At 41.1% G+C, this 19,928-nt stretch overlaps 4 protein-coding genes across 11 annotated transcripts in view; 2 read left to right on the top strand and 2 right to left on the bottom strand.

Moving 5' to 3' along the window:
• The window catches only part of LOC118321071 (transcription initiation factor TFIID subunit 4), an 80,223-nt gene extending 75,254 nt beyond the window's left edge, over positions 1–4,969 (bottom strand). For both annotated transcript variants that reach the window (XM_035652258.1, XM_035652259.1), the window contains exons 1-2: positions 3,564–4,969; positions 1,639–1,799 (exon numbers count right to left, since the gene is read on the bottom strand). In XM_035652258.1, coding sequence (XP_035508151.1) covers positions 1,639–1,799; positions 3,564–4,956 — 1,554 coding nt within the window. In that variant the 5' untranslated portion in view covers positions 4,957–4,969. The remainder of the gene's footprint in view (positions 1–1,638; positions 1,800–3,563) is intronic.
• Positions 4,970–5,623: 654 nt separating this feature from the next.
• lsm14ab (LSM14A mRNA processing body assembly factor b) lies at positions 5,624–13,921 on the top strand. 2 transcript variants are annotated; one of them, XM_035682438.1, is made up of 10 exons: positions 5,624–5,971; positions 6,641–6,804; positions 7,483–7,636; positions 8,722–8,904; positions 9,076–9,159; positions 9,952–10,128; positions 10,487–10,640; positions 11,065–11,091; positions 11,489–11,771; positions 11,860–13,921. In XM_035682438.1, the coding sequence occupies exons 1-9, from the start codon at positions 5,848–5,850 to the stop codon at positions 11,748–11,750; spliced, it is 1,329 nt and encodes a 442-aa protein (XP_035538331.1). In that variant the 5' UTR covers positions 5,624–5,847; the 3' UTR covers positions 11,751–11,771; positions 11,860–13,921. The 2 variants fall into 2 exon arrangements, with proteins under 2 accessions (XP_035538331.1, XP_035538330.1); XM_035682437.1 differs by having other exon boundaries at positions 5,625–5,971; positions 11,489–11,729.
• Positions 13,922–14,818: 897 nt separating this feature from the next.
• Positions 14,819–15,793, top strand: ss18l2 (ss18, like 2). The gene is made up of 4 exons (XM_035652147.1): positions 14,819–14,957; positions 15,205–15,281; positions 15,405–15,489; positions 15,583–15,793. The coding sequence occupies exons 1-4, from the start codon at positions 14,889–14,891 to the stop codon at positions 15,631–15,633; spliced, it is 282 nt and encodes a 93-aa protein (XP_035508040.1). The 5' UTR covers positions 14,819–14,888; the 3' UTR covers positions 15,634–15,793.
• A 153-nt stretch (positions 15,794–15,946) lies between these two features.
• Positions 15,947–19,928, bottom strand: part of LOC118343370 (granule associated Rac and RHOG effector protein 1-like) — a 31,979-nt gene continuing 27,997 nt past the window's right edge. For all 6 annotated transcript variants that reach the window (XM_035682157.1, XM_035682162.1, XM_035682161.1 and 3 more), the window contains 4 exons: positions 19,841–19,928; positions 18,766–18,903; positions 18,415–18,490; positions 15,947–18,015 (listed from right to left, as the gene is read on the bottom strand). In XM_035682157.1, the coding sequence (XP_035538050.1) occupies positions 17,692–18,015; positions 18,415–18,490; positions 18,766–18,903; positions 19,841–19,928 (626 nt within the window). In that variant the 3' untranslated portion in view covers positions 15,947–17,691. The remainder of the gene's footprint in view (positions 18,016–18,414; positions 18,491–18,765; positions 18,904–19,840) is intronic.

Genomic DNA, 19,928 nt, shown 5'->3' with positions numbered 1-19,928 from the left:
TCCTCTTCTATGGAGTTCGCCATGTTGAACGGCCATGTTTCGACAGTAGCCCAGAATGAACAAACCACACTGGCCGTTTTTTGCAAGTTTTGCAGCCAACGTATTTCTCCTTCACACTTGGAAGGCTGAGCTGTATTCAAATGGTAGCAATCTGCAACTTCACCGTTAGTGCCATTGAATCCTACACACTGGTCCTTTAATACGGAGTATAATTTTTCACATTCACACATTCATTTTTACTCCAAGAGGGTAGCGACCAGCTGGCTGCCGTAAAGGGGAGCACTGCCTCAACACTAGCAAGCTGAGGAGGACAAAATACAGCAAAGAACGTATCTGTATAACGACGATAAATGCCCATCCTTCCTAATATGCTCGGATCTGCCCTGATACCAATCCTTAGTGGAATTTGTCTCCAAATTTGGGGACACGTCGTTTTCAATACATAGGACAAGACAATATAATGATTATTTAGCTTCAAGTCACTTTTAACTGCTATGCCGATGATACACAGATCTACGTCCACTGAAAACCCCTGATCCGAAATGACAATGACTGATCCCTGCAGCTAAATCAGATGGAGATTTATGTGTCTGGACCCAACATAAACTCTTGACTGTTTCTAATAGCTAATAATGGTGACATTTGGCACATTTACAGATCTCTGCAGGTTACAGATTTACACATTTTCAGCCAAAACCAAAGTGCAAATTTGCATTTTGACCCTTTAGACATGCCAATTACCAGTGGGGCTGTACAATACATGTTATTAATACATACAGAAATTAAATTACCTTTTTCACAATTGATCCATTCTGACTATTTAGGAGCTGAGGGCAGTAATAGCACAGCACTCAGCAACCAGTATGTATGTTAATACACATATATATATATATAAGAAAGAGGAATGACAATGCAGGTCGGATTCGAACCCATGGCTGCTGCAGCAAGAACTCTACTAGGATAGCTATAGGGCGACCCGCTTTTTAAGGGATATATTTCTGATATCTAACACTCAGTCTTTTGGTGTGGGAGCAAATCCACTCAAATATGGGGCATTCAAACACATACAAACACAGAACAGACCAAAGACCATATCATTACGAGATAGTGCTAGCAACTGTGCTGCCTAAATAGATTATAAATGAAAATGTATTTGACTCCATATAGGGACAAAGCACAAACTGGAGAATGTCATTACTGTCAATTCTACTAGTCTGTTTTTTTTTAATGGGTTGGAGATAAATAAGATAACTCTGCATCTAATTCAGGAAACAGGAAAACTGATGTGTTCTTACCCAAATGAAAATCACCACCTTAAAATTAAATCTCTGCATAGGAATGTTTTACGAATAAAGCCCATTGTGTGTGACGTACAAATCAGATGATCCATTATCTGTTCTGTGATTGGAAACAAAAATAAAAATAAAACCCATTTTGCTGTGTGCCCTGATAAATGCCAAAACCAGGCATACCATGGTACACAGCCAGATATCTCCCGTGTATTTAACCCGTCTCACCTCTCCTCTTCTTGTACTTGTCTAGCTGTGAGGAAACATTACGGTGCAGTAATACTGTGTGCTGTGGTCAAACTAATAAAGGTGTATAGGTGGCAGCTACCATGTAGGCTCTGTAGCTCACCTGTGGAGTTGTTACTCTGAATGATGCTCCTGTTGTCGGGGTGGCAGGTCGTGGAGAGATGTTGTTCTGGGCCTGAGCTTGAGCTTGAGCCTGAGCTTGAGCCAAAGCCTGCTGAGGAACCATCACTAGCTGGCCCAACTCCGTTCGTACCAACACCATCCCTGAAGAATCACAAGGGGAATTCGTTAGAGGAAACACGACAACATCATAATCACTGAAGGGTTTTTAAGGCAGCTACGAGCCAAATGCAGATATATTTTGAATGTTAATGACAGGTTTGGGAATACTACTGGCCCATGCTCAAATAACCAGGTATCATTCTAAGGGAGGTTTGCATCCTAAAATTTAGGCAGGTTAAATAGTGATTAAAAACAAATACTCCGAACAAGCAGCCAGTGTTAATGCAATGTTTAACCTGCAAAGCCACTTCAACACAACTTCAAGACTACAGAAAAGAATGGAAAAAGTTGGCAAATGAGATCAATTGATTCCCACAGTAAATGGCAACAAGCTGAAACTATTAATTAGGTTGTGTGTCTGGTAAAATCGTATAACAGTTCACCTCAAGTTGTCCTAGTCAAACGTTTAACCACTGTTCTGTATCAGTGTATAAGGAATATTAATCTGCAGTTAACCATAGCAACAGTGCTTTGCTTTAAGTGAAGCTCACCATGACTAAAACAGACCGAACCATGTGTTAAACTGGCTCCACACAAAATAATTGTTACCTTCTGTTATAAGTGGCCATGATCTAAATGTGAGGCATCCTAATATGGGGAAAAAAAACAGACTCCCCCTCCTCTGTTATTTCCATATATCAGGACAACCCATCATGTATTATGGTTTATTTCATTGCATGACAACACTGCTTAAAATGCTACTACCCTAAATTAACAATCCAAGAGAAGATCTAGACACCACCCGGATTTTTAAAAAGTGGGAAATCAAGTTTACGTCTGCTAGTTTCTTTGGGCAACCATAAATGTTTACAATGTGAGTTAATTGGATGATTACATAAGGCCTCTGAGACACTTTGAAACACAATCTATCCACTGACAGTGCTCTGCTTGCCCATCTCAGTTGCAAAAAAAAAAACATTTCCCTGTATATCAGCAACTTTACAGCAACCGAAGAGCCACACAAATACAAATTCTACGATTCTTCTGTGTGGAGGGCAACAGGTCTGCATTCATTAAGTTGCCTATTTCAGCCAGCAGTAATATTATTCAACACTGAAAAGTGTAAAAAGGGCCACCATATTTTAAACATAATTCAAGTAATTCTACCGTACTGTTGAATTACATAATCCTATGAGGAAGAATACAAATGTTGGAAACTTTGGGGACAGACATGAGAGTAGCTGCCATTCCCCAAATGCCTGCTTATGGATGTGGCATCTTGTTCACTGTATATAGTGTGTGAATATATTGGTACTCACAAGTCTACATGATTTCCATTGGAAAGAGTTCTGTCTTCTCCTGACGGTAAACTCATATAAACTTTGACAACTAATAATGAACTAACTAATTACTGTTGTGTGATGGTGCTCTTAAGGATGCTTGGTGTATATTTAATACTTTGCACGGCACCCAGCAGTGTGTTTGATTCCCCAGGTAGCCATGCTTAAAGTCACAGTGCAGCTGCTATGAATGACAGCATGTATCGAAGAGGGATATTGTACCTCAGGAACAGGAACAGACAATATACAATATGTACACAGGATAACTCGCAAAGCTTCCCCAACACATTCAGATAAACATGGTAGGAGAACAGGATGTCACACACTCAATCCTCATACTGTAGGCGGTCAAACAAACACTGTATCCTACTGACAACCAAACCCACGGGCCACAGGTAAGGTCATCGTAACCCAGGGTGTAAACAGCACCTTCTGGCCGCTCTCGTCCCCCTCCTGCAAACCTTACCCGGTGGGATGGTAAACCCAGGGGGCAGCTGAATGGTCGTCTGCTGTTGAGGTGGTCTGACAATCAGCTGGGGGGCTACGATCCTTTGAGGTGCTGTAAGTCCAGGACGGGGTTGAGACTGTGCGGAGGTGGCCACAGCAGGTGTTGGAGAGGGGACCGTGGGCCTGACCATGCTAAGAGTGGTAGTCACTGATGTAGTCTGAGCAGTTCCACACGCAGAACTCGTCGCCACCCCTGTAACACAAGCAGCAGCAGTGGCAGAGCTCAAAGGCTGGGTTACTGTTGTGGTTGTTGTAGCCGCTGCTGCTGCTGCTGCTGTTGTTGTTGTTGGTGGTGGTGGTGTGACAACAGAAGGCGCAGGGGGAACAGTGTTTATGACAGAGTTGACACTACCACACTGGCTTGACATTACAATTTTGGACTGACAATCGTCTGTTTTGGACGCTCCAGTGTCTGTGACCGTTTTGCTGTGGTTCCCCTGTGGGGCTGAAGAGGTGATGGGTCCCATACGAGAGCCCTGCTGGACCAAGGCCGACACACTGGTCCCGCTGCCGTTCTGGGCTATGCTCGCGACAATATGACTCGGGAGTCTGTGCAAAGCGATGGTAGGGGTCCCCCGGTCGAGCGCGATAGCCGACTGACCAACCGGGAGGTTAGCGTTGGATAAGGTGAAAGTCGAAGTGTTGATGGAGGATGTCACCGGTCGGGTAGAGTTAGGTGTAGTTGCACTGGTATCCACCGGGCTAACGCTATCAGCCCCCGCTGTGTTGCTGTTCCTCCTCGTCGTTACAGCAGCGCCGTTCAAACTCTTTATCCGAGCCGAAGCGCTCCTCCGCGGTGCGGTTGTGCGTTTTCTCGGCGGGCTGGTTTCCGCCGACGTCTCACCTGATCCCGGGGTAACCTTACACCCCCGGCTGGATGTGGTGCTGATGCTGATGCTGGCTGGCGAAGAAGCCAAAGTTGACACCCCAGATGCAGTCAGTGTTGTGATGGATGCTCCATGTGATTGCGAACCGCTGCTGGTGGCGTTCACACCGGCAGCCGAAGTGGTGGAGGGCTCGCCAAAAGCAGGAGTACAGCCCGGGGAGGGAGAGGTGACAGTCTTGTCCGGGCTACCGTCCTTAGAGTTGATCTCCTGGCGCATCTCAGGTTTATTACGCCGTCCTTGTTGTTGTTGTTCTAGTGTTGTGGTGCCCACTGGAGCTGGTAGCGTTTTTCCTAAGTGATGGTTAGCGGGGGCCACTGAGCTAGCGGCTCCGTTTTCGTCTGTTTTCCCTGCTGGGTTGCTTTGGCCAGCAAGCTGTGACTCCAATGAGCCCACCATGTCGATCACAGCTTTTTCATCCACCTCTGAAAAGAGCATATCTTCCAGGGGGTCGGAGGCGCCCGCCATCTCTGATCACAGATAGCTGTCTTATATTGTTTTTACAGTGCGCCTGCGTGTTACTGGGCATTGTGGGAATGAATCTGACGTCATTACAGGAGGGGGGGGGGTCCTAGTTTTATTCTTCATGATTATTAATAAGTTCAATTTAACGAATTATAATAAAGAAATAGTGTAAGTACAGTGTAGTTACTGTCCGACTATGTACGGCACACTTTTAATGCGGAACACCCAACCGTTTTATGTTTCAAGAACAAACGATGCGGTAACGTTATATAATATATATACATATATAATATATATACATATATATATATATATATAGTAACGTTACATACTAACATAACGTTACGTTATATTAGTATGTAACGTTATGTTTCCTCTCTATATAAAGGTATTCTCCAGTGGAGAGACTCCAACCTGTGTAATATCGCGATAACATAACGTGGCTGAATCTCAAATCTCTGTTAAACATCCTATTATTCACTGATTTAATTTGTCTTCCTTCAAAAATTATTCGTAAAAGCGAACAAAACTGCATGTGCGATCTCGACATTTCACAATTTGACGGTATTTTCGCCAAATCCCCCTTTTTAACCTGCAATAAAAGGGGGTGGCAGTGGGAGGAAGAGGAGGAAGAGGAGGAAGAGGAGGCGACTTTAGAAGAATAGGCACAGCCTTTCTCCCAGCATCCTTAGCGGCGGGCGAAGGAAAATGAAATCGGCCATGTCGTGGTAGAAATCAGTCCAGAGACAGCGAGTGACGGTGTAAGTTACTACTTCGTGTAATGTAGCATTACAACTACAACTACAGCTCTGAAAGAAACACATCGGCCCACTCGTTCGACCCAGAGAGCAGATTCCGTGGCAGTAAGTTTGTTGTTGAAACCAGAAGACAAACATGAGCGGAGGAGGAACGCCGTACATTGGCAGCAAAATTAGCCTAATCTCCAAGGCCGGGATTCGCTATGAAGGAATTCTGTACACCATTGACACTGAAAACTCGACAGTAGCTCTTGCTAAAGGTGAGTTAAGCAACCTTAGTACTTAGAAAAGGCTGTAAACGTGGCTTGGACGAGTGTGCAGCGAATAGAGAACTGAAATGAGCAGTCAGCGCTGTTAGCTTTGTTAGCTGAGTTAGCTTTGTAGCCAACTCGTAGCCAAGTGGCGCTGTAGTTAACACTCTGCGTCCTTTGTTTACACTGTGAAATGTGTGTCCTTCACTGCTCAGTGCCAAGTGCTACCCTGTTTTAAATAAAGTTAATCCACTGTTGATATCAATCAAGTGTTACTAAAGTTTTTGGTAGTTGCGGGTTATAGTTTATTCTTTAAAGGTCACTCTTAGGGTAGTTTGGCGTGGTTATTATTAACGTTACGTTGTATTGTTGGATGTCTTTTTAACATCTGACCACACAGGTCTCCTAACTCTGGCTCATTTACAGTGCTTTTGTTGAATATTTCCTTGAGATGTTTTTGTTTTTAATTTGGATGAAATGCAGTACTTTTTAAAAGGTGTATCACTATTCATAGTATTAAAAAGTACACTGTATCACTGCTGTGGTAGACAGTAAGTGTTGAATGTGGATATATTGCCCAGTGCAAGCATTTACATGGAAGCACAAATCTGTTCAGCCTCAATAAAAAAGACTAATGGTGTGATTAAAGTCGTTGTAAATGTTCCTGTTTTCCAACAGTTCGCTCTTTTGGAACTGAGGACCGGCCCACTGACAGGCCGATCCCACCTCGGGAGGAAGTGTTTGAGTATATCATCTTCAGAGGAAGTGATATAAAAGACCTAACTGTTTGTGAGCCACCCCAAGCCACTAGCAGCCTGCCTCAGGACCCTGCCATAGTTCAGGTAAGTTGATTTGTATGTGTATATATAAAAAAATATTACAGTTTGTCATATATTCTGTTTTTAAGTATTTATTTTTTAAATAAAAGTCCAAGCAAAGCTTTGTTAAGCACATTTTAAGGTCATGTCCTTAGGTTCACTGTCATGGCTAATTGGGGCACTTGAGTTGTAGAGAGCAATCATTTAATGTCGTTAGTGTGCTTTACCTACGGTAAGTCACAATGTCTGCTGTGAGAAAAGGCCATGGCCTTTCCCAAATACAGCTCACTGACAGATTTTCATGACATTTTACTTCTGGTGTATTTAGACACTAGAACTCCAAACCACAATATCTCAATTGAAGACTTTTGTCAAAACTACTACTAGATTGAAACACAATCCAATCACCCCCCGCCCGGCTCTAAAAGACCTCTTACATGGCACACATTTTGACTTGTCACAGCAGGGAAAATGGGTTTAATTAAATGTCTTATATTTGCAGCTTTTGTTAATAGAATTTCAATTTTTTTTAGAGTGCATTAGCTTTTTAATGAACATTTGCAAGTGTGACAGTCAGTAATGTTTCAGAACTGCAACTGCACATTCATATCTTGTGAAAAATGTGTTCATTCCATGTGAATTTGTGTGAAAGAGCTGTTTTTGACACTCAGTGTTGTCATGGTTTTTCAAATGTTTTTCTAGTCATCAATTGGAACCACCAATGCTGCTGCACCACCATCATTCCAGTCGGCTGGGCCCTATGCTCCATTCAGCAGCAGGGCCCCTGCCCCACCTTACAGTCAGTTTGGTGTTACAGCCCATGCAGCTCAACAGTTTGGATCTGCTGGAGCAGGAGGTAAGGATTTGTTCTGTCAGAGTAAGTGTCCAATGGTTCCTGTTCCCACACAGTGATATTTATTTGTGTGACAAAAATAAATGCAACACATTTTTATCTTCGATGATTCACCATTTCAAGTGACGAGGCAGGCACAAGCGATTTTTGTGCTTGAATAAATTAAAGCAGTGCTTGTCGGGAATGTGAGAAACCAATTAAAACCTACGTTATACATAATGTAATTTGTTTAAAAAATTGAATGAATTAAAACATATAGACAATAAATAATATTTATATTGACTGTCTATGCATGATGGAAAAGAATCAAGATGCAATTCATCACAATGAACATTTGTGTATTTAACATGACGTATAGCATTCTGATGCCTGTATGAGTCACATGGGCACAAATATCTATTATAATATTAATTTCACTTATATCTCCTGGCTCCAACTCTGCATTCAAAGTACATTTGAATTTGAAGTAAAACTGGTATAGTAGATTAATATACAGAATTGGTTTTAATATTTACTGCTGTGATCTGCCTAAATCCTTTCTAATGACCACTCAAACAATTGAATAATTTTCCAACAAGCCCTGTAAACAGGGAATCTGTTCCTCAAGGTAATCAGCCTCACCTGATTCTTGCTGATTCAAACGGAGCACAGCTGCATGTCGTCTCATAAATTTCCTGCTGTACACCTGAACCCCATTATGTGCTGGACTGGGATCTGTGGAGACAATCATACACCACATTTTTAATAAACTGTTCAACTGAAGCTTGGACATTTTAAAGTGCTCAAAGGAGGAGGTGTTTATAACGATATGTCAGGGATTTTCTTGCTAAATATATAGACTGAATTTCTGTCGTCGTCAAATTATTACATTGCTTTCCACATCCAATGAGCGGACATTGGCCTTATTAAATGAATAAATATATATATTGTTTCCAGGTATTTTGCCACATTCTCATCATGTTATATGTAATGTTGATATATAATCAAACTCTGATTGCCTCTGTCAGCTGCTGAAAGACAAACTGCGCTTCCTGCTCGGCATTCAAAAAAAAAAAAAATTTTTAATCTCATTCTGCTGTTTATTACAGGGCGCACTAGTCCCCAGCTGGACGTTTTGACAAAAAATCCTGCCCTGGAGCAGGCAGTGCAGGGCCCACCGTCAGCTGCCCCAGCACCACCTGCACCTGTAGGACAGAGGAGTCAGACGGGGGCGGCAGCTCCCAGACCCACTGGCAGCCAGAAGCCCCCAGACCTCCTGGAGCAGAGAAAAGGTAAGGATACCTGCTGGGCTTGTAATGGTTCATTTCAAAAAGATAAAAGTTTTCTGAATCTATAATGTGTCTAAAGTAGTCTGAAAGTTGCATGCTCATGCAGTTAGTCCCGAGGTAGAGCCGTACCACTTTGAGTTAAACTGATGGTAAATGTTGTCTTTTGCTGTTCAGTTCCTGAGGTTCAGAAGGTGTCGCAGCCAGATAACGAACACGGTGCAGTTGAAAACCGGGATCCTAACAAGCATCAAGCTGCTGGTAGGTAGTTTTACACCTTCACTTAGTAAAACCCATTAACACACCTAATTACAGCCACTGAAATGTTTGCTTTTGTTAGTTGTGTCAGCAGTAGAAGTAATATTACCTTGTATGGACTTACAGTTTTACTGTTATATAAAACACTATTAAGTTATTAGTTTTTTTTTTCCCAGTCTGATTGCTCACAAGGCAAATGTCTTGTTTGGGGTGAGAAAAAAAAACACAATTTATATTCACATCTCCCTCAAAGTGATGTTGACTAATCTATCTTTTTAGTATCATATTTTAATTCCATCACCTAAGGTATCTGCAGTGCAATCAAAACATATGTGGACAGTGATGCGTTTTTCACTTTTCTGTTTGTGTGCTCCAACACATTAGATTGAATGTAGTGGAACAGTAACGTTAACCTTCTGACGATCAGCGTTTAAGGGTTTGGAGGTGTAAATGTGCACAACAGGAAAGCCACCGGGTGTCTTCTGATATCTATGGGTTGTATACTGGAGCCAGTCACATACTGCACAACCAAATATTACATTTTAAAATATTGTTTTTGAGTTTATGTTAACTTGTTCAATCACTTTGGCACTTATTGGGGAGGATGGGTTGAAAGGGCTGCTGTCCCTACACTGTTAATTTGAGATGGATGTTAACAAAAAGTTTCATTTTAAATAGAAGGTGCTCTAGTACAAAGCTAATGCCACATTGTGCCAATATTATTGACGGCACAGTGGGCCTAGAGTCACCTGTTGGGACATTGCAGGATTTGACTTTTCCCCTGTTGTTTCTCAGCTGCTGCTCAGTCCAACCGCCGCGGCCGTGGAAGAGGAAACCGCAGCAGAGGCAAAGTGAACGTGCGTAGGGATGGCCCCATGAAGTTCGAAGAAGATTTTGACTTTGAGACTGCCAACGCCCAGTTCCACAAAGATGAGATTGACAAAGAGCTCCAGAACAAGCTCAAACTGAAAGGTACAGCTTCAACACAGTGGAGTCCTAAATAGAAAACAAGCACTGCATTTATTTTTCACCAGTGCTGGACATTTTTCATCAGTTCCATTATGGTGTAATATGCAGATGCACTCATTGACATAGTGTGTATCATCCAAAATGTGTGAGTGAATCATAATTTCAGAGAAGCTCAGTATGACAAGGGCAATTATTGATATTTGTAAAGAGCAACACTGTTTGAATTCTGTTTATCCTATCACCATTTTACCAGTGAAAAAACAGGTTTGCAATCGGAAGCAAATGTAAGGTGGAAGTAAAATGTTTGCATGGTCTTTAAGGTGTTTCATGTTTTTCAAAATGTCTTTCAACATAACCTCAGATGACAAGACTGAAAAGGCGCTGAATGGAGAAGAAGCTGCAGACTCTGAACATCCAGCCACTGAGGGGGCCACTGAGGAGGAGGCTGTGATAAACCCATGTTACTATGACAAGACCAAGTCCTTCTTTGATAACCTGTCCTGTGATGACTTAAGGTACATCAATATGTCCACAGTTTAAACTCTTGTTCGGTTGTAGGACTCTGGAGACAAATGCATTGTTTTGTGTTGCAACTGCTAACATTTAAAGCGGTGTTCACACTTGACTCTGAAAAGTCATCCTGGCTTCAGTAATTTGCTCTTCTGTCTCAGCGGTTGCAAGTTAAACAGTAGATATGACACATTGTGTGCCACTAGGTGTTCTACCTGGACGTGATTGGCTAACAGTGTTTTACCACATGACGAACGGTCCTCCGTAAAGGCTTTATTGAAACAAATCAAGGGGCTCTGTTTTTTATTATGTGAAATATTCTCTCCTCACTATATCACTTTATACAATGAACATAAGCCCTAATGCAATGATTTAAACATGAATTGTGCTCTATTAATACACTGAAAGACTTGTTTTAATCTCTTTCAGTAAATCGGGCGAAAGAGGATTTTCAAGGTAAGTCACATATTTTCTTGCTATATTGAGAGAGGCACCTCAGGTGAATGGGACCAAAACTCAGGATGAAGGTTATGAAGAATAAGCAGACACATACAAAGACACACACTTTGTGTTTTATTTATTTGGTTTATAGTTTTTAAATGTACCTCTAACATTCTATGAAGGCTCCACATGTCGCTGACACTGAGGGGAAGGTTGAACAGATCTGGATTTTTGTTAACTATGAAACTAGACTAGCGACTTGTAATGTTCTACACATAAAGACTGAGAGGGAGACAAAGCAATGTTATTTTCTACATATCATAAATACTTAAATACATTTGTACAGGATGTGTTAAAAAGCTTTTTAAACCTTTAATCCTGATCTGTTTCTGTGTGTGTGTGTGTGTGTCAGGGAGCGAAGGTCGACCTGGGCAGAAGAAAGACGAATGAATTCTGAGACATTCGGGATCCCTCTGAGGCACAATCGAGGAAGAGGGGGTTACCGTGGCCGAGGCTACATGGGGCCCCGTGGAGGCAGAGGGCGACCCCTGAGCAGAGGCTCCTTTGGGCCACCCCGCGGTGCTCCACCTGGATTCAGAGGCGGATTCAGAGGTGGCAGAGGAGGCCGGGATTTCTCTGATTTTGAATACAGGGTAAATCCATCTGCTCTATGAGCTCTGAAGTATAGTATTAGTGTAAGTGCAGTAGGCTCTTTCTTGTAATATGGAGAAAAAGATGGATTGCTGTCCTAAACTTATGTTGTTGTTTATGTTTTTTTTCCAGAAGGACAACAAGGTGGCTGCATAGTACTGCAGCGATGGATCCACAAAGAATTGTAGCCCCTAATCATGAAATGAAAAGAAATTCTTTGGTCTCAACATTTGACAGAAAGAATGAAGACATCCTCTCAGTCACCAGCATCAGGGTCGACTGCTTTACATCAGGGGGTTAGAGTGCAGCTCCCTTTTCTCCACTTTGAGAAACAGGCTTTTTGTTTTTTGCCCCAGTCACCAGATTGATAAGAACATGTGTAAATACATTGCTTTGGAGTAATTCTGTATTTTTGCATCAATCAAGTTCATTTCTTACTGAAGTTGTCTTTGATATTGAAAGCTGTACTCAGAAAGCCCACTGATACTGTGAGTGGATCACAGTTCATGTGATCGATAGCTTTATTTTTTATTTTCTTTCAGTTTTTGATATGATGTATGTTGGCACCAAATTTCACTGCATTGCCTGTTGCATCATATTTTCCTCTGCTCGAACTTACTTAGGTTGGTTGCCATGTGTTCAGTATTTTACCCAGTTTGCAGGAAGTTTTGTTGTGTTTTTTTTTTCCGGACATCCGTAAATTTCTCAATAAAGTAGTGACATCAAAGCCAGCGGAAAGAAACAAAATCTGAATTGTAACAAACGAATGTATATCCTGCTCATCTTCGGCTTACTGCCCCCCAGCAAATTGTGGCTCTCCAGACAGACTTTTAGTTTAGATTTTTAAGAAATGTGTAGTCAGTATTTAGAAATGCATCAGACCTCCCAGATCAGATGAATTGCTTCTGCTTTCCGTTTGTAGGTGAACTTCTGTTGGCCTGTTAATGAAAGCCTAACACAGGCGATCAGTAGGAACCAGTCATATGATTGATATGTGGTGTTTACAGCATTAGCTTTAGAAGTATTTGTTGACTGTAGATAATTTTTTTTGACGGGTCTGTTTTATATAGTTGACTAAACAAAGAGCATTCCCATGATTTGTGTGTGTGTGAAAGAAGAACATCCATTACTCTCAATGCCTTTAGAAGCTCTTAGAAAAGGAAGTCCTGGAGTTGATTCAGTCAAAACCTGCAGTCAGAATGACTTCGAACAAGTTGGATTTGGATTTAAAAATGCTCTGCTATTTTGCCAAAAAAAGAACGTGAGCATTTGGTTGAGCTAAAATAATTGACAGCCCATAAGTATGTTTTCACATTTTAGCGCCTGTTCAATCTACCTTTCTTTGTCCAAAAACATACTGAGCCGTTCGTTAGAGCATGTTCTTTTTTTTGTTATCATACCTTTTGAATTGTCTTAAAGTTGTCATCCGTGTTGTTTTTCTCTACAGTCAGCTGTTTCCACCGCAAAACTAAGCACTTGCAGTGTTGTAAGGATTGTTTACTGAAAATAGGAAAATGTATATGGATTGAATGATGTCTCAAAACGTACGTTCAATACAAATGGCTAAATTTCTGATCGATCAGCCCACTGTTTCGCTTGTTCGCAGCTCCTCTTGTTGCATTGTTGTCAATGTGATTGTTCTCTGGAGTGAATTTTTTTTTTTTACCGACTTGTGAACAAAGGGACAAGAACTGGATGTGGTGCCAGTGTGTTGGAGGGAGGTGGGATATTTTTTTTCTTCTATTTACTCTGATTTGTTAGGACTTTAGGGACTTAACAGTACTTTTGCCTTCAGAGTGTTGAATTTTTTTACAGCTCTCCCTTTAACTTAAAGGTTACGTTTTGACGGAAGTAATGATAGCACTACAAGGTGAAACTAGATCCTTCTCAGTAGCTGTGGTTGTTCAGAACAAAGCAGCCAGCTTGGAAATGTGCTGTTTAACTGGATATTGCACAGATTTCTGGTCACTGCATGATAGCCGTAGGAACCATCACTTTATATGGGCTTTCGCAATAACCAGCGAGATTTGAATTTAAGGAAAATTTGACCAAACATATTACCGAACTATTACAAACTGACATGTTTTCATATGTTTGTTACTCCTTCCAGTCACTGGAATTGTAAACCAGGAATTGTTTTCTTGAGAATATCAGCAAAATGGAGTTTTTAAGTAAAATAAAGAGTTGTACAATATCCACGTCTCCGTTGTTGTTCTTTAAAGTTTTGCAGAAATGCTTTTGAGCATATGAGTCTCCCCTTCAAATAATCCACTTGTTTTTTGTGTGTTAAACGTATTGAAATAATTTGGTGAACATGCAGCGTCCTTCGGCAGGCGAGAAGACATTGCTTTAAATTCTTTAAATTCAACTAAAGGCTACACAACATCCTGCTGGTCCACTTACTGCATAAGCACTTTGTGTTGCCGTTCTCAGAGTAGAATATGACGGTGACGAGCGTGTTTGGGACCATGTATTTCCAATATGTACAGAATCAAAGCGAGTGAAAAGAAACAACCACTGCATCTAATTATTTAAATCAGAAAGATTATTTTTAATTGGGTGGGTGGCACTGTTCCCGTTCCCTACACAGTAATATAATACAGAAAGAAGCAGAGCCATAGTTAAATGTAATATGTATCCAGACAATAAACAAGTGTGGTTGGAAGAGTTATCATCAACTGCATTACAATAAAATACGAAAACCTCCTACTCCTCCTCCTCCTACTGTATGAGAGGGGTCACACCTGGTCCTGGGTCAGTTTGGGCATTTTGGCCTGTGGGTGGCACAAAAGTTCAGTTCATGGAGTGTTAAAAAAGCAAAAGGTTATCCTATTATTTCTAGACTGTACCATGTTGAGTGTAGGATTCATCCTCTGGGGCAATGAACAGAGTAAAGATAATAATCCATATTATGAAAAAGAAATGAATTAGCATTTTCAGCATGTTGACATTCATACTATCTGTCTTTAAATAACAGTCCCCATCTACAATAGAAATATGATTAGAGAGGTAAGACATTCATCTTTTAGTTCAGGGTTGCTAGACTACGGCTCTCCAGCAGATGGCGGTACAACAACAAAGATCCCGCCCACCTCCGACCATCAGTACAACCACGAAGAAGAAGCAGCTGTAAGTGGTTCAATAACTGCGGCTACAGAACAATGTCGATTGTCTTTGTGCCAAAGAAACTACGAGGGAAGGCGAAAATTAACCAAGAAACAATACAGCGGGTAAGACTCCAGTAAATGAAACCTAACGAAGCAGCTGTTAGCAGTTAGCTCATGTTCCCGCACATTAACATGGGGCGTTAGCAGTTAGCCGCTAACTGTTAGCTTCACCATCCATTAATTCACTTTGTTTACAATCAGCGTGACTTTATGCTTGCTGGACAACATTATTCGTTCATCAGTGGAAGCCCTTTTATTATCTACAGTGTGTTCGTGTCGTTGCTTCATGTGTGTGTTTGCTCTGCCGCAGTTACTGGATGAAAACGACCAGTTGGTTAGATGCATCTCTGAATACATGCAGAAAGGACGAGCAGTGGAGTGTGTACAGTAAGTCAGTACAGTCCTCACAGATCTGCTGCTAGTTCCGCCAACTGCATGTGTAATAGAATGTATAATGCATGTGGATAATACAACATTGTACAATAATGTGTGTGTGTGTCTTTCCTACAGATACCAACAGATCCTGCACCGCAACATCGTCTATCTAGCAACCATAGCTGATGCCAGCCCAGACAACATGCCCCCCTCTTCAACTGTAAAGACAAAGCATACAGTGCATGAGTAACTGCTGCAGTAATAAAGAACTAGTGGCTTATACCTAATACTCCATTATTGTTTCTGTTTGCAGGCTACAGCCAATGAAACCGCAGCCTCGACACCAACTGTGAATGGGCATTGAGGGACATTAATGTTTCACTGTAAAATATATTTATAATAACCACTGTTTTCAGCAGTGTTGTCCATTCCAGGATCACTGATGTGTCAATTCAGGTATAATGAATATTTATTGTGTAAAAAGTATTTTGTTCGACTCATTAAAAGTTATATTTTTGATTTGAGTTGTTCATGGTGTCAGTTTTTGAAATGGTTCAGTTCAGTGACATATCAGTGCACAGGATACCTGATTAAATGTAGCAGGAGCTGAGGTCAGTCTGAACGTCTTTAGAAGGAAAGTGAGCGACATTACAGCAGAAAAACTACAAAGATGGCACTTTGAATTGCTAGTCATTTTTATTCATTTTTTGCATTGCTGGTACACTTGGAAAGATTCAGTTGCCAGCTCAAGAGAACAATAAGCAACATAAGCCAAGCAGTCCCCCTTCATATCTTCTACCAGGGCAACATGTTTTTGTTATTTTTTTTTTCTTTTGTAGAAGCCACTAGTAAACCATTTGACACAGCTGAGAAGCTAACAGTTACAGTCCAAGGTCTGTAATGATGTCTTTAAAAAAGGCTGCAACAGTTAGGGAGAGAACACAGACAAAAAGCAACAAACCCTATATCTTGATTGTGCAAAGCACATTAACTATAAAAAGATATATATTTATATGTATATACAGCAAACAATTCTCTGTAAACATGTTAAGTATGTTAGTTTTCTGAAAACATGGTGTCATTTCATAAATACAGGCAACATTGGCATCCGCAAACATCACAAAAAGATAACATTCTGGGCTTTTAAATGCAGCCCATTGCCATAGAAACCGAAGAAACAAGGGCTCGAAAAAACCCTCATCACACAATGTTTTAGTGTTTAGCATGGCATATTTGGTAACCTTTATAGATAGATGGTGTAGTTCAACTCTGTAGGAAAAAAATGTGCTTTTTCACATATTGGGAGGTGGAAAATAATGTTTTATGTATATGCCTACAAGAATACTAACATACAGTAATGGTATAACATGTAAGAAAATACAAAAATAAGATTAATACTGTCAATAATTGTACAAGAAAAATATTGTATTATTAAACAAAAGAAAAGTTAGGTTTATGAGAGTTAGTGTCAATCTGGAGCAACAACCGCCAATTAGAGAGGAGGAAATGAATGCGCTTCTGGGTGTGAAGATGTTCCCTAAAGCTCTCGTCCAATAGGGTGTATAACTTCACTGTTTATCAATAATCTCAGACCGCCTCTTATCTCATCAGCACCATTCATCTTCTGAACAACGCTTTGGTTGGAAATAATATTCTGCAAGTGCTATCAATACCAACATGGCACATTGTTACTGCTATATGTCTTATCTCTGGTCAGTTGTTGAAAAAGTAGTGTATTTCTCTCAAATTACACCTCTGCAGTGACTTACTATATTTATGCTGAGCCTGCTCAAAGCCTCTTAATAAAAAGAACTAAATATTTATATTTCAACTTCAGTATTTTACAAGCTATGAAACAGTAGATGGTAGCTGTATTCTGAGTCATCTTGCGTGAGATTTGGCAGTTACAGCTATGTAGACACAGTATATTTATTATGGGCAAAATGAGAGCATTTCAAGCCCTTGCCCCCTTGTAATCCCCTCTTTTACATACACATACACACACGCACACAAACACAACACACACACACACGCTCAGCTGCAGAAGCAAGTGGGTGACGGCCGTGCACGTCTCCAGCTCTTGTCTGAGGAGACGTCAGCTCAACAGACAGAGAAACGACCACTAGACTAACTGCTGTCAGCATGACACATGCGCCTTTCGTAGTTAAAACATGGCAGTTCAAAAAACTTCAAAATACGTCTCTTTTTTTTTTCAAATGGGGATGTTTGACATGGAAAAATATAGATACAAAAATGTTGAGCCAGTGTGTATACTTAATTTTGCCTCTGACGCTTTGAAATCTTCTAATTCAGTGGGTGTGGACTGTAATGGCTGCAGCTCGGCCCACACAGTGGCTCATCTAACAGAGCAACAGGCCCTCAGTGGCACTTCACTGCGGACTCGTTCCACATTAGACTGTAATCAGTACTGGTGAAGGTAGGAGGGCCTGTGCTCGTGTTTGAGGGGAAAGGATTTAAAGCCCTTGGTCATGGGTTTGTGTTGCTGCTGCTGCTGCTGTTGCTGCTGGGTGAAGGGAAAACCAGAGGAGATGCCGGTGGAGGGGGAGCAGTCGCTGGCAGTGGACCACACAGGAGACTGCAACATCTGCATGGAGTCGCTCCACTGGGAGGAAGGAGGGATGTTCATCTGGTACAAGGAAGAGCTGGGATTGGGCATGGTGTTGGTGTGTGTGTGGGTGGAGTGCTGCCACGGCGCTTTGGGAGGCCAGGTTTTAGTTTTGCTGTCCTGTGGAACATCAGCAAAGTTGAAAAGGTCAATAACCAATCAAAGGTCGTACCAAACCCTTAAAACTAGGATAAAAATTCCTAATTCCAGAACTGACAGAAACCAGGGATGCACAGATTTATCGTATTAATACATATATACATGTGATACCGATAATCACCTTGTTAACTGACACTGGCCTATTAGCAAATCAAGGGTTAATAAATAACAACAAACAAACACTATGGATTATCAGTCAAATTGTTATTTTTAAAACATCTGTACCGGCCCAGGAAGAAGAATCTATTCTGTGCATCCCTAAAAATAAGCATATTCACACAGTTTTAGCACAAGAAGTTTCCAAATTGTCAGCACTACTTAAAAACAGAAGCTCCACGCTCAGCACTCGAAACACTTTACCTGGTTATCATCGCCGATGTGATGGAGTGGTGGTGAGGGCAGAGTGCACACCTCCGGCTCACCACAACTGTGTTTTCTGAAAACAGAGAAATTTACATTGAACCTTACTAGCACTCACATACTGTACAGCAAGAGTATTCCTCACACAGCCACGCTTACACATCGTCCTCTATGCAATAATCATCAACAAGTGTGTAGTAAAAAGGGTGACCACAAAAAAAAGACAAAAATCACTATTTAGTTTTGTTTTTGAGTGTGGAACATCCAATGAATCACATTTTATGATATTATCAGTGCAGTTTGAATGTTGCGTTTCACTCTTAAAGCCGACAAGGCGAGTTTAGGACTTACCTTCTTTGTTTAACCGCAGCTACCAGGTCTGGCCCAGAAAACATGGAGAACAGGCTGTCACCATTGGCTGAAGACGTCTCATCGCTAGAGCTGGCCGAGTCCCCCTGATTGGCTGACCAGCTGTTGTTTACGGCCTCCCTGAAGACACAAACAGGAAGATCGAAGTGTTTGTACCGTTCCCGTTATACTCTCAATAATGTGGTATTCAAGAGATATCACAGGTTCAGATTTATTTCATGATGTCTGAACACCTTGACGACACAAAATGTAAGAAATTGTGTATGAAATTGTAAACATTGACTTCTCCTCTTTTGTGTTTCACTGATTTGTAAAACTAAAAGACATCTAGCCATCTATTAAAAGTGGGATACATTTGGTTTTTTTTTTAGCTTTTTTGTTTACATATAACGGTTGATTCTCTATAAATATATCTACATATATCAAGTTCTAGACGATCTCTTGGTCCTATTTCATGGCTGTATAAAGGTGGTTAAAAAGTGAACTCCTTTTCATTAACTACATTATTGCACGGGCTTTACAAGTGAGATGCCACTGCAGTATAAAGGCTGCTTGTTTACATCTGACTTCTTTCTCAGATTAGTCACTAAGCAGGATGGTGTTGTCTCACACTCGTGCGCTGAATTAAAATGATAACACTCATGATTAACGTGATAAATGTCTCACATATCGATGATAGCTTCCACATTAATAATTTAATGAAAACATTGCTCAACACTGTTGTGCACAACAATGAGACTGAGCTTTGAATAATCCTCCGACAGTTCAGCACTACGCTGCTGCCCAAAACAAAATCCTGAAACACGGCCTCAGGGATTTTATACACGTGCATCTTGTTTTTCATATTTTGAAAATCGGTTTGATTTTTAAAGGCAAGACTGGCACAGACATACTGTACTGCCCACTGCTACATCGCCAGATCTAAGAAATGAAGAGACTGGTAGAAAACTGTCTGCCTTTAAAAAGAGGGACGTGTTATGAAAGTTTGACTAATTAAAGGTTTTAAATGTTTTTCTGTGCAGTTGACCAGAGATGTAGGCGATGTACAGATACATACCCCTCACTGTAGTACTCTGGGTGGGACCAGGTCCTGTGCTGCTCATCAGGCATTGGCCAGTTGCTGCGCGGGTTGCTAGGGCGACGGA

This window comes from Morone saxatilis, unplaced genomic scaffold, assembly GCF_004916995.1.
Source record: "Morone saxatilis isolate NCDOM2014 unplaced genomic scaffold, NCSU_SB_2.0 Contig11, whole genome shotgun sequence".
Classification (NCBI taxonomy): domain Eukaryota; kingdom Metazoa; phylum Chordata; class Actinopteri; family Moronidae; genus Morone; species Morone saxatilis.
This window is presented reverse-complemented; position numbering and strand designations above follow the sequence as displayed.